The sequence below is a fragment of the Schistocerca gregaria genome, chromosome X (genome assembly GCF_023897955.1).
Source record: "Schistocerca gregaria isolate iqSchGreg1 chromosome X, iqSchGreg1.2, whole genome shotgun sequence".
Classification (NCBI taxonomy): Eukaryota; Metazoa; Arthropoda; class Insecta; order Orthoptera; family Acrididae; genus Schistocerca; species Schistocerca gregaria.
In genome coordinates this window covers 777,568,781-777,586,822 of record NC_064931.1, presented here as the reverse complement: position 1 = coordinate 777,586,822, position 18,042 = coordinate 777,568,781, and the positions used below count along the sequence as shown (strand labels likewise).

The following is an 18,042-nucleotide window of genomic DNA, read 5'->3' as shown; positions in this document are numbered from 1 at the left end:
TAAATGTGCTTTCAGTGAATCACTGATGACCTTGCTTTTTAGTTTGGCCTTTACTGTGGTTATGACATGAAAATATGATTCATTTGTAGCTCAGACAGACAAATTCACATGATAATTGTGCACTATAATGTAGAAAACTTAGGCAACGAAGTAGATGCTTTTGAATCATTTATTACAGGATTGGCTCCATGTGTGGAAGTTCCCGGACACAAGAAATACTGGGTATCCAATGAAGGAGTCCAATATCTCAAAAACTAAGCTTGACAGACAAATGCAACAAATGATGAGCTTAGTGTGAAAGCTTTCATAATTTTATAAAGAAGTTATGAAATACTTCTAAAAGCTGCTAACGGATGTCACTGTTATCACTATACTCAGTACCTATAAATAGTGCACCATAGCTCAGCAGAACAATTTCCACTGTTGAAATGTGGAAGGAGGTTTGTGTACTGAAGGAAGGAGTTAAATAATTTATTGCATTGAACAATTTGGTTTTCTGGTACTGGAATGCCACCTGTTAGGTCAAAGAGAATGGAGGGTTCATGGCCACCCCTCCACCCACCCAGCCAATCAGCATGTTCATTAACTGGGATACCCACATGGCTTAAAATGTTCCAGGTTGTGATGGTAATCACAAGTAGTGGTGGAAAATGGTTGTGCTCCACCAAGGAACTGGTCGGTGCCAAACAGGGCCCATTGAGCGAGGAATGGCAATGCGAGCAGCATTGATTATCTTGCTCAACAGATCACTAATGACTTCATCAACACAACCTGACAAAGGAGGTTTAAAACTGACCTGGGAGATGAACAGAGGACAATAAGTATGATGGTAAGCCTGGATGGGTAGCCTGGCGATTGGAAGGTGTGATGGGAATGAGAAAATCAACAAGTGGTCACTATTGCAGAGGTCATCATGTGGTGATCAGCAGAAAGAAATGGGTCCAAAATGCAAACACTGGAAACACCTCACTGGTGGTAGGATGTATGGCTTCACATGACTGATAGAACATCACCTTGACCTTCTCCAGGATGGTATCTCCTTCAAATGCCAGAATAGAGGTGCTGGTAGTGGTGCAATTTTCCTTACAAGCTTTCTAAGCACGCTGAACAAAATGAACACACTATCGTTCCAGATTCGTCTGAAGTTTCTCACCAGTTTGAAGGATAAGGTCCCTATGAAAAATGACTCACTGAATCATACTAAATGGCTGTTGAGGAGTAACGGGCACCAGAATGTATCCAAGGTGGTCAAAAATATGGAGGGCTGCAGTTGGGTGGCAGATGTAGTTTTGATAAACAGTGAACTCGGCCATGGCGTACTGAGAGATTCCACTTAGCCAAACTTGTTTTCAATATTTCTCACAAAAAATAACTGCTTGGTGGTGGTAAAATGTCACTGTCAGTCCTAGCGCACACTAGGTAGTGTTTTAAGTGTTTCAGACCAAGCTGATGAGTGTAACCTTCCTCCTACGATGTAGAGATGGAAGGGAAAGCTGCAGCATCATAAGAAGCAGCATTAAATGATTCACTGCCAATCAAAAAGCTGGCTGAAGAAGAACAACCAGTTTTTTGAGGCTTAATGTGTATCATATGCAAAGCAGAGAGAGAGAGAGAGAGAGAGAGAGAGAGAGAGAGAGAGAGAGAGAGAAGGGGGCAGAGGGAATGAAGGAAGGGCAGAGAGAGGGGTACAGGAATGAAACGCAGTTCAGGAAGGAAGAATGGACTGCAGTAGCTCGGAGCTCCGTGTGCACCTTGTGCGAACTCATGAAAGAGCCATGAGCTCCCTGGGGGACTGCAGAGTATGTACATAGATGTAGATGTACTTGTACCTACTCTTACTCCTACTACTATGGTCAATAATAAATGGAATGTTTTCATCTAAGTTCTGGTAGGATGCAAACAGTGTCACCTCATCATAAAAAGTGATGATCATAAAAATCAACCTCTTGCAGTCAATGGTATTTTTAATGATGTTGAGAAAGTGATGACTGCATGAAACACTATGTACAGTATACATGTGAAACTATTAGCTAACATAACTGCTGTACACTACTTGCAGTAGCCATTGATGATATTCTGTGGATTATTGTTAGCCTCAAACAAGCAATCACTAAGCTCAGATCAAATTTCTCCTTTTCTACTGCTGAAATGTAAACCTGAGTTCATGAAACCATTAGCATGTCTGATAAATTGTATTCCTGAAGAAGGTGTGTTTTGTGAATAGTTTGAACTGGCTGCAGTCAAATGCTTGCACAAAGAAGGGGGAAAAGAATGTTCAAAACTACAGATCTGCAGTCTAAATCTTAACTTTCTGCAAATGTATTGAGAAACTAGTGTTAAGTAGCATCTTAGAACAGTACAGTAGTGATGCAACAGGCTGTTTAATGTATGGCTTCAGAAGTGGTCAGAGTATCATATCATCAGGAATGCAGGTTGTCCATCACTTGAAAAAATAAAATTGAAACAGCAGGAGTATTATTGGATGCCTCAAAGCTTTTGACAGAGTACACCATCATGCACTCCAATCAAGATTTGTAATAGTTGTGTTAGTTCAAATTTTGTGCTATCACTATAAACACATTTAAAAGGTAGACAACAGTGTACAAAAATGATTCACTGTTGAACCAAAGCATTATGACCATCTACTTGAAGGTGTATTGGTCCGCCTTCAGAATGCACTACAGCACAACTCTGCATGGCATCGATTCAGTAAGTCCTTGGTAGATTTCCAGAGGCACACAGACACCAAGTAGCTATGTACAGGTCGGAAATTCCCATAATTCAGGGGCTGGTGGTTTATGGGAATAAAACTGGCACCACACAGCATCCAAGACTTGTTCCACTGGGTTCAGATCAGCTGAACTTGGTTATCAAGACGTCACTGTCATGCTCCAAAATATGCTGGCTGCTTGAAATGAGCACTGCACCATGGATGGAGGCTGGTGAAGCCATTGTTATGCTATGGCAGGTACTGAACCGGACTTCCATGGGACTTGGGGTAACAAAAGCACTATGACAGCTGAATATTATGTGAAAATTATTGGATACATCCCACATCCCTTCATGTTTGTCCTCTCTGGCAGTGATGGCATCTTATAGCAGGATAACTGACCATGCTGAAAAGCCAGAATTTTGCTACAGTGGTTTGAGGAGCACAATAGTGAATGCAATATTTCTTTACTACAAAATTCACTTGATCTGAACCTGATGGACCACATCTGGGACACTATTTGGCACCAGTTAGCATCCCCACAAACCACCTACCCATAATTTTTGTGACCTGTGGATGGACATCTGGTGCCACATACTCTCAGACCTCTATGAAGGATCTGTTGAATGTATGTTGCACAAAATTGCTGCTGTAATGCTTTTCAGAGGAGGATCAACATGCTGTTAAACAATTGGCCATTACATTTTAACTGATCAGTGTAGATAGTGAATGCAACACACAATATGAGGAATTTAATATTTTAGTTGACTGTTTTATTCATTGGCTCAATTAACATTTAGATAAACATAATGCCCAAGGGCTTAGTTACAATGATTTATACACTCTGAAAAAGTGTTTTTGAAGAACAGTGTTCAGTGATACAATTCTTACTTTCAGGAAGTGTACAACTAACAGAAATATTATCTCATATGAACAAAGAATAGAGAAGTAGTTGCAAGAACCATGTGGTTTTCGACACATGGGTAGTAAAGTTTAAAAGTGGGAGTACATACATAACCTCCAGCACCACTATGGGCAACTGGTAGCAGTATCGACCTTGGATTTGCTAGTGTGTATGGATTCATTTATTGAAGAATACCTATGACTTACAGTTAAGCAAAATGCTGAAATACGTTGACTAAGTGTTGGTGCAGCTCATTCCATCATTCATTCAAAACAAACGGAACTACCATCAGACTTTAGCAAGATGGATTCCCAGGGAGGTTACAGTTCATCACAAGGAACAAAGATTTCCCATTTCCAATTAACCCAAAAATCTTTTCTATAGCAAAAGTGATGCCTCTTTGAGCAGGTTTTAATCTTGTGATGGAACTTTGTTACATCGGTCTGCACTGGAGACTGAGCATCAAATCAAGCAGTGGAAACACCCTGGATCTTCTGTCTGTAAGAAATTCTAAATGCAATCATCTGCTTGCAGCAGTAACGCATGAACAATAACCTATACTACTCAGGCATGAGTGTGAATGAAATCAAGCCCATGTTGAACAGGAAATGTACAGGATGGTACAGGAACTGTGTATTTCTTCAAGAGAATGTTCAAACTCTTACAGGACAACTGATTCCAGAAACTATTGACAAAGTGGGTTGCGAGGTCCTACCACCTCACGTTTACAGCTCTGCTGTTGCACCTTCAGATTTTTACGTTTGGTCTGATGAAAGAAGCTTTGTATGGCATTAAGTTCCATGGGAATGGAAAGATAAAGGAAAAGTACAAAATTGGCTTTGAAATCAATGCAAAACATTTTTTCCCTCTTAAGAATATGGGGCAAGTGTGTAGAAAATGGAAAAATAGATCAAAAAGCTGTACTGAATTAATAATCAATTTTTGCTATAAAGTTATTTTCTGTCTGATTACTGAATTACCCTCATATAAGTACAAACCATTATGTTAGTGAAAGAAGACACTAAGGTCACAAATAGGAAGATGCAAATTCACAACCATGATATGGGGCACAAAACAGAATTTCTTATGACTATCAGAAGATTAATGTTAACAGGAAAAAACTGTTATGTCAAAGAAGCTATCTTTCATAATTTCCAACCACATGATCGTAAGATGTTGAATGGACACAATTTTAAAAATGCTGTCTCTTATTCTCAAATGCCCACATAACTTTTAACTAACCAGACTAATGTGACACTCCTGTCCTAGCAACAAATGTAATACAAAACTACATATAAAAGCAATTCTTACACTATGACATGATTTATTGCCTATCCATATACACTCGTGTTAAAAAAAATGGAAAAAAACCTGAACATCTTTAACAACTACAGGTAGGACTTTCATATTCACAGGACACGTACATTAGTATGTCCTGCAGAAATTATTAGCATTTGAACCATTCCAGCCTGCAGGTTCAAGGTCAACATTGATATTGCAGCTCCACACCACCTACTGGTAAAATGTGCCTGCAGTCATCATTGTCACTATGCAGATGCATGCACAAACTGGACCATCAAAATCAGTGAATTTGAAAGAGGGCGTATTACTGGCATGGGAGTACGTGATGCATCCATCCATGAAACTGTTGCTTGTGTGCAACAAAGTGTTTTGGCAGTTCAGCATGGTTCATGGAAGACCACCGAGCATGACAAAATGGGTCATGTCGCACCCCCTTCCCAGAGAAGATCGACATCTCATTCGCATGGCATTGCAGGACAGATCTGCATCCTCCTCAGCTTTGACGGAACAGTGTAACACATCATATACCATCAGGGGTTGACAGTCCATCACCATTTATTATAATGTTGGTCACATGCACTTCATCCACCTCTCCACCTACCTTTAACGAATGTGCAGAAACATGTTAGACAACAATGGTGTATGGAATGATGACACTGCAGACAAGAATGGCATCAGACAAATCCAGGTTTTGTCTATCTGAAAATGATGGCTTCGTTTTGGTTTGGCGCACAGTGGTGGAGCAACATCACAGTGAAGGCATTCATACAAGACATGGTGCCAACTCAAGGGCTTTTGGTAAGGAGTGCTTTGAGTACAACCACGAATCACACAGTTGGTGTGTGTTTGGGGCACTGTGACCTGTGTGACATAAATGAATGACATTCTGCAACCTGTAATCATACCCTTTCTGTATAACACCCTAGATGCCATTTTTAGCAAGACAATGCATGACCACATGTTGCTGCACTAACACATTCCTTCTTAGTGTTGCAGGATGTCCACCTTTTCCCTGGCTTGTCAGATAACCAAACTTGTCGCCAACTGAAAATGTGAGGGATATGGCAAAACAACAGATGCAACATTCTGACCCAAATGCCAACCACAACAGATGAACTCTGAAACCAGGTGAATGCAGAGCAGATGGCTATATGACAGGACATCACTCCTGCCTCATACGCATTGATGCCATCATACATGGAAAAGTTATCAGGGCCCATGACAGACCCTGTGCCTATGAGACAACAGGACCCATGCAGAAATGAAGTGACAAATGTTTATCATTTCGATAGAACATACTAATGTACATGTCCTTTGAATACGATCATCATATCTCTGGTCCTCAAGGTCTTCTGAACACAAGTTTAAATTAAATAATTGTACAATACTGTAAAAAACTTCTATGTGAACATATATTATTGATACTCATATTGAGGTTTAAGCTCTTCTGTCCATGTTTGCTTACGATGAGATTTATTTATTTATTTATTGGGGATCTAGCTTGAGAAAACACTATTTTTATTCCCCTGACATGTTTCATTGAAGTTTCAGCATTATCAGTAGGTTCTTTTATTGTATTTCTATAAAACAGGAGCAATGCTTTTTACTACTTGTACACACATAAATCTGAGTTTCTAAGACAGTATTTACATATTTGAAAACTAGACAAAGTTTTGTATATATACCTTGTTGCCATTATCGTGGAATTCCTGTATTTTAAGTTATTTAATGGAGTTTAATTTCACCGTGTCATCTACAACCATATAAAACTTACTGTAGAACAGTTATTTACTTCGAAATTTTATGATTGAAAAGTGTGCATACACTCGCAGACAATCTTCTACATAGTATTAGTTAATGGTAGGTATAACCATAATGTGCCCATTTGTAAAATTGGAAAGTAAAGAACTGTTCTACAATAAGTTCCATATGGAAGTAGATGACCAACTATGAAACAAAAAAACTGCAGCCAGGAAATTCACAACATATAGCAACAAGGCATATATACAGAACTTGGTCTCTTTTTTCAAATATATAAATACAGTCTTAAAAACTCAAAGTTATGTGTGTACAAGTAGTAAAAAGCATTTTTCCTGTTTTACAGCAAGATGATAAAAAACTGATGATGCTGAAACTTCACCGAAACATATCTGGGAAATTAAAATGAAAATAAAAATTGTGTTTTGCTTTAGATGAACCCTTTCCAAAAATGAATCTGTTGTTGATACTGCCCATGCCAACAGAATGGTGCGCTATGAACAGAAAATAAGTGGTACCAACAGTTTTGGGATTATGCCCTCATACATTCAGAAATTTTTTCACCTATTTCTGAATATAGGTTCTGATATGGATAGAATTGCATGGGCTTTTATGACACCAATTCAACAGAATTTAACAGAGCAAGTAATATGCATTTGTTGGCACAAACCGATATTCTCTTCATGATTATGAGGACTATGTCCATGTTGCCATTGCTCTTCTTTTTCCAGAGTTTCTATTATTTCTCTTTCTTTTTTGGCTATTTCATCATCCTCTGAGGCAATACTTGCAGTTCCATAAATCTGTAATAAAATAACAGAATGAAATGTAGTAAATGCAAATGAGGTCTAACTGCATTAACAAGTATCTTTGGGGGTTGGAATGGTGGGGTAGGGTGGAAAGACAGAGAGAGAGAGAGAGAGAGAGAGAGAGAGAGAGAGAGAGAGAGAGAGAGAGAGAGACTAACTAACCTCACTATTCTGGCGACTGTGTTCTAATGATAGAACATCAGGTGTTGATGATGGCTTCGGAACCCATATATCATCGGGATTTCCTTTCTCCAGCTCAACTCCAGAATCGCGACTGTCAGTGGTCTCACCAAGGTTTGAGTCTGATTCTGAACAGATTGATTGTCTGTATAGTTGTTTCTGTAGCCGCTGTTCCTCCATCAAAAATGTTGTCATATCTGGAGGTGGTGCAACTTTTAGTTCTGAAACAAAATTTTGAAGGTAAAGTTTATGAAGAGAGAATATTTTGTAGAATTTGCAGCTCTAGTCTTGCGCACAATTACTCTCAATTTGTGTAATAAGTATTTAGAATACATGGCCAACTATCTATCCAGATTTCTCTCTTCCAACTGTCCTTGTAGAGGATTTTTAAATTTTGACCTAAAGCCTGTCATACTTTATATAAGACTTACTGTATTGTACAATAGTGGAAATGCATGGCAGTTGGCAGAATGCATTAAATAATTAATAAAAGCAGTCACAGACCACAAAAAAGCTAAATTGCAAAGCAGGAAGAAACACTTTTTTTTACCTAGCACAATTTTAACTTTATCCCTAGTGCCTTGAAGAGGAAGAAACAGCAATAAAAATTGAATAGTACATACATAGAAAAAATTTTAAATGTGAAAGAGACTATCCATGGGGATTAAATTTAAAAAAGAAACCGCAGATCACAAAAGAAACCAAACCACAGATTGAAAAAGAAATACACAATCTTAGTGTGAAATAAGTTATCAGGAATGATGACAAAAAAGTGAAATTAATAGCGAGTGAACAGAAAAAGAGAAATGCGTGCACATGAATAATAAAGCCTAAATAAAGAACAAAGTTCTCAAAGCAACAGGCAGCAAATGGTTGTTATCAAAGTCGAGTAAAAACTACTGAAGATAAGAGATGGTACACAGGGAATACTCACGGTGCGAAAAAAGAAGTAAAACATACTGTACTACCAAGTAATGTTATGTTCTGAAAGTCACCAACAGGATATAGTCAGAAAAAAATATAGCAATAGTAGCTGTGCCTCTCAGGTTATTTAAATATAGTCTGATAGAGTGTAGTGTTATTCAGAATGGTCAAAACAAAAAATTGTCCTTTCAAGGTGTGTCTGCCCATGATTTGGACTTTAACAGTATAAATATATCTTATCTCCTTTTAACTACAGTGTAATGTTAAGAGACACAATAAAGTACCCTTGCCAAGTTGCTGTGAATGTCTTAACACTCGTCCATCTGTTGTGTGTTCCTTTTGAGAATTCTTCACTTCAGTAGCAAATCTGCTAGTATGTGGAAAACATTTATTTGAAATTAGAAACATTGTAAGCATAGTTTGAAAGACATCCACAGTGAATTTTATCTTTAGCAGAAGCTTTTCACTGACTAGTTTATTGTATTTTAAAAGATGTTTATCTTTCAAATGATGCATACAAAGTCAGTTTTTGTATTTAAAATCGTTTTTGTCCAGACATCCCTCAAGTTGCACAACCAAGGAACACACTGCCTATGTTTTTGTTTTTAGAAACAGGTATAACACATCAAAATTGCAGGATGTACTGAAGAAAAATTTGGTTTCTCATTCACTCAACTGAATGGTAACTGGGTGAAATGTGTTGACAACAGAATTTCATCTACTCTCAAAACTTTTAGAAAATCTGGCAGATTAATTGTCCTAATTATGAGCATATTCTTTTATATACTGGGAAGCATTTTCCAAATATTCAAAATGTTGTATGACAGAAAGACTCTAGGAAAATTATGCTAATACATAAATGCACTGTATCCTCAAAACAACATCTCTAAGAAGCCAGATACAGATTCAAACAAACATTGAATCAATCTTCACCTTTTGTACCTTGTTCTGTGATTTAAAACCGAAGAAAATACTGAGAAAATCAGTTATATTGGAAATCTGCTAGTACTATTAAAATTATTTAAACAACAACAACATATAATACACAAAAACCAAACAAAGTGAAGCATTTAACTTTATCAATGCCAGTTTGAAATTTATAACAAAACATAAGATGGAAAATACATGTAGTGCACATAAATAGCATTCAGATAATTTTGAACCTTCTCAAAAGATGAATTACTGCGACATGAAGTGCAGGCACTTTTTGTTTCAGGTTCTAAAACAAATATTTTGAGAAAGACACTGAAGTAGTTGTCTATTTCTGACAGGAAACAATTCATATATAAACACTAAGTATACAGCTTACATAATGGCTTTGAAGTTTTCCTATATACAAGTTACTGTGCCCACTTACAGGAAACACACTAGTACATTACTTATTTACTATGCCGACTTATAAATGTTTTAGTTTTGAAAGTGTTCTATGGATTAATTACTATGCTAGCAGAATGACAGGAAAGTTTCAATATTTCAGATTTTATGGTATTTATTTTGTGGGGTACCTGAAACAACAAAAACTTGAGCATCACAGCCAGAACACCAGAAATAATCAGCACAGAAAGACGTTAGAACCTCTGGTAACTCAGTTGCAGACTGTGGTCTGTCTGGGTCACAGGAAGATATTTGAACCAAAGCCAGTGTTTGATAAGCTACAGAACAGGATGATGAAAGTTTTGTCACCTTACAGTTTACACAAAGTGTGTGTTATAGATACTTAATGTGTGCTCATCCTGTGACTAAGCACTCCATCTGCTACAGTCTAAGGAACAAAGCTACTGAACAGGTAACATTCATTGGTTATTACTGTGGTTCACAGTGAATGCTGATGTGGTAAAGTAATGTATAATATTGTCTGTTTATCTTTTGCACTGTATGAAACACTAGAATGCTTTGCAGAACAACATAAAGTCCTGTCCCATCACAGCCAGCATGAGAAACACAATTATTTGCCCAGTAGTCTATCATGAACCAAAAACTATCCACATAACTATTAAAACATCTGTTTATTTCTTGAACTACAGCCCTTAGGAATACACACAGAACAGTAGGTTCTACAATTAGATACAAGAGAAAGAATAGTGAACACTGAAATGATTTTGTGATTAAAAATCACTTTCGTAACAGCTTATTAAAATTGTGTAGGAAACTGCTAACGAACATGTAATTCTTAGTGAAAAAAGTTTTAAGATCTATGAAGCTTGTTCAAAAACTGGTTACTGAAATGTCAAAACCAGAAGGTAAGGAATTAATGGTCTGAATATTTGTTATGAGCTGTGTATTTAGTTTCGTCTCAGCAGTTGCGAAACTCTAATGAGAAGCGTAATCACTGCCTGCAGTAGAAAAGATATTCAGAGCTGAGAAAGACAGCAGCTAACGTTGTACCTAGTAATACTAGTAATAGCCTGAATACAAGACACTATGCACAAGTGGCCCAAAATTGATACTGACAGAACTCAAGACAGCATGCAGCAGCTGCTTCTGCAGCAGTCAGTTGGTTAAAAATATCCTAACAGAACTACTTTGCTTTTCAGTAAATAGCCTAAGACTAATGATTCAAACTGGAAAATGATCAAATGACTCACCCATTCAGCCATTCATTGGTTTATTTACCAGCTGTTGTTTATCTAGAAACTATGATAATGTAACACTTTAGACTCTCTCAGTGGATCTGTTGAATATATCAGAAACTACCGAAGGATAACTTATTATGAACAGTATTAATATCAGTTTATTTACAAACCTATGTTTACCTAGGTTCATGCACAGAAAGCAAACAGAAGACCTTGCTTTTGCATTGCAACATATTCACTACAGTAATTACAGCTTTTCTCTTATATGCTCCCACAGAAAATGTTGAATGCACCAAGGTGTATGTGGGTACATAATGTTTTAGTTCAGCAAAACACTGGAATAGTGCACCGTCCATCTTTGTTGTGAACAGCCTCTTACAATACCCCCAGTATTTCACAATTTTATTTGAAATAAGATGGGAATTCTTATATTTCTATACCCATTACAGCAGACAAATGGAGCAAATAATTTTTCTGTCAATATTATGAACTATTTGTTGTAACAATGGGCTCCCTTTAAATTTTGATGAAGGGCAATTGTTCTATTTTGGTACTGTAGAAATATATCATCTATAACAGTAGTATGCCCATAAAAAACAGTTAACGATGCAGTCCAGTGTGAGGTTTTGGGGATAGGTAGACCTATTTCTGAGAACTTAAAATTGGATTGTCTAATTATGGATGTATGTATGGATGGATGGAAAATGATAAAACACACCCTCATGAATAAAACATTAAAATAAATCAGCCGATGAGGCGCTGTCAGATAAAATTAGCAGCAAAAAGTCCGGTAACCCAAAATTTCGTCACTGGGCAGTCAAAGTGCAGCAGTGCACCAGAATATGGTCCACAGTCAACTGGGTGCCACACCGACACTCAGCCAGGTCTTCATGGTGAAGGAGGTAACCGTGGGTGGTCGAAGCATCGCCAATGCGGAGCCAGCAGAGGATGACCGATTCCCTGTGAGAGGCCCGCATGCAAGGCTTCCACACATTCGTAGACTCCTTAATGACACACTGTTTGTTGTGTGTACTGTTACGCCATTCCGTCTCCCAAAGCTGAAAAACCCTGCGGCAGAAGTCAGAATGCAGGTCAGGTTCAGAGATGCCCGTCTCCAGAAATTGTTTCTGCATAGCTTGTTGGGCGAACCTATCAGCAAGTTCGTTGCCTGGGATGCCGATGAGTCCTGGGGCCAACACAAACACGACTGAATGAAGGGACCAGTCAAGTGCACAGATGGACTTCTGGATGGACGCTACCAAAGGATGGCGAGGGTAGCACTGGTCGATAGCTTGTAGGCTACTTAAGGAGTCGGTACACAGAAGAAATGATTGCCTGGGGCATGAACGGATATACTGAAGTGCATGAGAGATGGCCACCAGCTCTGCAGTGAATACATTGCAGCCATTAGGCAAGAAATGCTGTTCAAAATGGCCTCTGGACGTAGGCAAAGCCAACATGACTATCAGCCATCAAACTGTCAGTGTAAACCACTTCAGAGCCCCAGAACACGTCAAGAATCGAGAGGAAGTAACAGCAGAGAGTGGCAGGAGTAATTGAGTCCTTAGGGTCATGTGAAAGGTCCAGACAAATCTGCAGGCTAGGTGTACACCTTGGAGGTGTATGTGGATGGACATGGATGGGATGTGGTACAGGGAAGGACTCCAGTTCAAACAGAAGGGATCACACGCAAACCGCAATCATTAGCCCTGACCTTAGTTGCCGATGCAGATGTACTGCTGCAGGTGGAAAAAGGAGACAGTAATTCAGATGCTTAGGAGAACTACAAATGTGTCCAATGCAACTGGCAAACAGCTGTGCATGTTGGATCTGAATGGAAGGAATCAGGACTCCGACCTCCGCCAGGACACTGGTCACCAGACTCTTTCTAAAAGCTTCCGTTGCTAGGCGAACTCCACAGTGGCGCACTGGGTCGAGTACATGCAACAATAAGGGCGCTACAGAACTATAGATCAGACTTCCACAGTCAAGGCGGGATTGAACAAGGTCTTTGTAGAGCTGCAGCAGAGTAGAACAATCTGTACCCCAATTTGTGTGGCTTACGCAGTGGAGGACACTGAGGTGCTGTCAACACATCTGCTTAAGCTGATGAAGGTGAGGTAGCCAAGTCAGTCAGTCAGTCATCAAAAACCAGTCCGAAGAATCAATATATCTCCACTACAGTGAGTGGATCGTCATGAAGGTAAAGTTCTGGTTCCGGATGAATGGTATGATGCCAACAGAAGTGCATGACACACGACTTAAGTGGCCAGAAACTGGAAGCTGTGGGCAAGAGCCCATGACTGTGCCTTGTGGATGGCTCCCTGTAGGGACCGCTCACCAACACCAGTGCTGGTGGAGCAGTATGAAATGCAGAAGGCGTCTGCATACAGAGAGGGTGAAATGGACGGCCCTACAGCTGCTGCTGCTGCTGCTGCTGCTGCTGCTGCTGCTATTAGACCATTAATGGCCACTAAAAATAGTGATACACTCAATACAGAGCCCTGCGGAACCCCATTCTCCTGGATATGGGGGGGGGGGGGGGGGGGGCACTATGGGAGGCACCAACTTTGACATGGAAAGTACAGAGTGACAGGAAATTCTTGATAAAAATTGGGAGCGGGCCTCAGAGACACCACCCATATAATTTGGCAAAGATATGATGTCACCAGGTGGTGTCATAAGCTTTGCATGGATCAGGAAAGATGCCAACAAGGTGTTGGCATCTGGAAAAGGCTGTTCGGATGGCAGACCCAACGGACACAAGATCATCAGTGGTAGAGCAACCCTGGAGGAAGCCGCCCTGACATGGAGCCAGTAGGCCACGTGACTCCTGGACTCAACCCAACTGTTGACATACCATACATTCCAGCAGCTTACAAACAATGTTGTTGAGGCTGATGGGCTGATAGCTATCCAAATAAAGTGAGTTTTTGCTGGGTGTGAGCACCAGAATGATGGTGTTCACCCACCATTGTGATGCAAAGATGCCATTGCACCAGATCCGGTTGAAGAAGACACGGAAATAGCGCTTGTAGTCAGACAAGAGATGTTTGATCACCTGACTGTGGATCTGATCCGACCCAGGAGCTTTGTCAGGGCAATGTGCAAGTGCACTGAGGAGCTCCCACTCTGTAAACGGGGTGTTATAGGGTTTACTGTGGCATGCAGAGAACAAGAGAACTTTCCTTTCCATCCGCTGTTTGTGCGGGCTTAAGGGGGGGGGGGGGGGGAGGGGGGTGGTCTCCGAAGCAGAGGCTCGAGCCTAGTGCTCAACTAAGTGCTCGGCAATCACGTTTGCGTCGGTAGAGAGCACGCCATTGATGGTGATGCAGTGGACACCTGTTGGGGTCTGGTACCCAAATAGGCATCTGATTTTTGTCCAGACTTTGGAAATGACATGGTGGTCACACCACAACAGACAGGCTACCATGATGGATATGAGGTACAAAGAAGTCTATGGCCATCATCAGCACATAAAACGACACTGCATAGTGGGTGGAGGAACACACCCAAGAAGGTGTCCTTGCTCAAGAGATGAGCAGGACTGCAATGCCATAACGAGAGTGTGGGCTGAAGATCTCAATGCACGATAGATACTGTGCACCATGTAAGGCGCCCTTGCCCAATTGGCTCACTCTTTGGGAAAATTTTGAAAAATGGACATCAAACCCTACAGGGGATGATCACAAAGGCCGAAATGTGTGCAGGTCTTTTTAGTTGCCTCTTACGACAGGCAGGAATACCTTGGGCCTATTCTTACCCCTGGACCCCCAGGGGGGGAGGGGGGGTGTCTTATTATGAATCTTCTTTTACCATAAGAAAGTGTCAATGCTGAAAGTACAAAATGTAGTAAATTAGGCATTTACCATGTTTTTATAGAGTAACATCCAGTGCAGTAATATTTTGGCATATAATATCACTGTGGTGAACATAAATGTGTTAAGCCAAGTTTTCGGAATTACAGACATGATCCTAATTTCCATTTTGTCAGAGCATTCTTTATGTAAGAATACTGAATGCAAACTCTTAGAATATCTTTTTTGTAAGGAAATACTCACTTTAACATCTGAAACAACACATTTTTGCAACTTTTCTATCATTACTATGAATCAAATGTAAGAAAGATATTCCAATATAAAATTGAGTAACTGAAGTGCTACCTACCTGGCTCCAAGTAACTGTCATCAGCATTCCCCTCAATACCCAAAAAATTAGTGCGTTTTCTTCTGATTTCTTTTTTTATTCTCTTAGTGGAGTCAATCCTCTGAAGCCCTCTGCCCTGGAAATGAACAAAAACGTAAAACTAGCTACGTAAAATCTTTAAGACTAAGTAAATTTTCACTTAGTCCATGTTACAGAGTAGATAACTTTACAGTGCACCTTTGTTGAAGTAGGGGTGTGCTAAGATCATGGAAGAGCAACTAATCAGTCAACATTCAGAACGGGTGCAGGGTGCAATCCATGTTCAAGTTTTATTGCTATTTCCTCTTTAACCTACGATCCTAGCCTACACAGAAACAAATCACTCGACATTTGAGTATGCAAGCCATCTAGGTGTCATGTCACCTTTTATAATATGAACTTTATTATGTGCATTCAGAGATATTTCCATGATTTTATACGGTGTACTAAGGTGAAACTGTCTGGCTACTGTAGAATCTTTCTAAATTTGTATAGGAAATTATGTAAAACTTCTTCATCAGGTTACCCTCCATTCAGAGGCTGTTGCATGCAGTGGCTGTTCTGTTGGTTCAGAATTCTGCCGTCACAAAAATACCGGCATCAGCCTGATTAATGATCAGGTTGTTGTGAAAAATGCACGGTTCTGGGAGTTGTTTGAGGACTTGTTGCTGGGAACTGGTGTAGGGTTTGACCCAGGGGGAACTAGGTAACACCTACCGTCTTGCAAATATGTAGCAACCATATGCATTATATTATACGAGTACAATGAGTATAATTCTGAACCAACAGAACTTCTTCCATGATAGGTTAGGTCAGTTGCACAAACAGTATTATTAACAGCAATTCCATATACTGGTTGTTTTACACTTACAAGGAAAATTGGCTTTAAGGAAGAAAGAGTCAGTCTATCTATAGCGGAATAGCCAAATTGTGATAACCACACATCTGACTGATGTTTGGCGCCATCTATGAACTACTTAGTAAATATGACTAACAATATACTTATTATGTTTTAATAAAGGGAGACATAATATAAAAATAAATATGGCTTAAATATATCAACTAGATGAATACAGCATGTGTATTCCAGCGTTTCATAAATTTAAAAAATGTTTTTAAAAATTAAAAAAGTTTTACCCACCTGACGTAATTTAAATGTTTTAATAATAATAACGGACCCACAAGGAGTAAACGTGGAAATTATATTATTTAATGATAAATAGGAAATAAGTCAGATGACAATGTAAGAATTTTACTTATGTTCCATTTTATGTAATTTAATTTGAAGTGGTATACTTCCATTGAGGTTTATATGTAGTTCACACAGATGGTGCCATGTAACCAACCGAGGTGTTTTCCACACAGCCCACCTTCCACAAACATTAGTATTCAATTAACTGTGGATGAAGCCTGACCAACAGGCATTACATGCATTGATCAAAAATGATAGTGGTATGTAATATACAAACCATATGAGTTAAGCCATTAATTACAACTTCTTTATGACATCATCGAACTATGTACCTGTTGTATTCTTAGCATTGAGAATGGCTAGTTTCTAGCCGAAATCTAGATGAAATCTAGATCTGGCAATAAAATTTCAAAAGGACAACTGGTAGGTGAAATCTATTATTTACATGTAAAACTTCTGTCAAATGCGATTGGCAACCTAAGCCCATGAAATTTTTTTGTTGTTCAAAGACTAAAACTAAGTCAGTTTCACCTTTCTGAGCTAAGGTACAAGAACTTTGTGCAGTTAATGATCTCGGCATTTTACTTTATGGCAGCACTTCTCAGAAATTTGGTTTCTTCATTCCACCATATGAAAAGTTTTCTTCTACATGCCACATAAAAAATATTAGCAACAAAGCTGTACAGTGAAGTATTTCAGGAAGACATTCTAAACATATACCTTTCAGCCATTACCTAGCAAACATAATGAGCAGTCCCAAATTTCTCTTCATAACGACAATGGTACACTGCCAAAATATCAGTTGAAGAAATTGAAAATATGTAACTACTATGCAGCAACTTCTTCAAATTTCAAATTTGCTACGAGAAGTTTATGTTTCTCATAACCTTGCTGATTAAAGTTTGGAACCCATGCTGCTGCATCATTATAAACGGTTAGAACATAAATATTGCCGTTCTTACTTAGCAATAAAAGTAATTTCAAACATTGACACAAGAGACTGGTACAGCATGTTTACATCGTCATATAATATGGCAGGAGTGCAAAGAAAAATACAGGGTAGTGCTTTTTGCCCTAATGGATGCCTGTACATTCAACAAGAAGTTGGTGTTCCTAAGTTGAAAACCATGATAAATTGTTACACCAATGGCTACAGAGATGTGACGACATATGTAGCAGGCATGGACATCTAATACGGACCATTTTGAGCACAGCTGGGATGCTGTGCTAAGCAACATACGCACTTTTAACCTTACCCATATTAGTATCCAGGTGATTACTGAATGCCAGTAGATGACCATTGCTACCTGGCACTGTACAGACTTGTGATAATGTATTGCCAATGTGACCTGAATGAAGACGGTGCTAAAGATAATTATGGAAGTGCACCTAAATCATATTTCTGATCAATATAAACCATGCTGATAAAAGTTGAACAGAACATAATGAAGTTACAAGGCACCAGTGATCAGCAGAGTGAGTTAATTAAGCAATACAATAAACAG

General features: G+C 39.1%; 1 protein-coding gene across 1 annotated transcript in view; it reads right to left on the bottom strand.

Moving 5' to 3' along the window:
• The window catches only part of LOC126299538 (uncharacterized), a 462,448-nt gene that overhangs the window by 32,416 nt on the left and 411,990 nt on the right, over window positions 1-18,042 (bottom strand). The window contains 3 exon segments of the mRNA XM_049991532.1: window positions 7,345-7,477; window positions 7,646-7,884; window positions 15,328-15,442. Of these exon segments, the coding sequence (XP_049847489.1) occupies window positions 7,345-7,477; window positions 7,646-7,884; window positions 15,328-15,442 (487 nt within the window).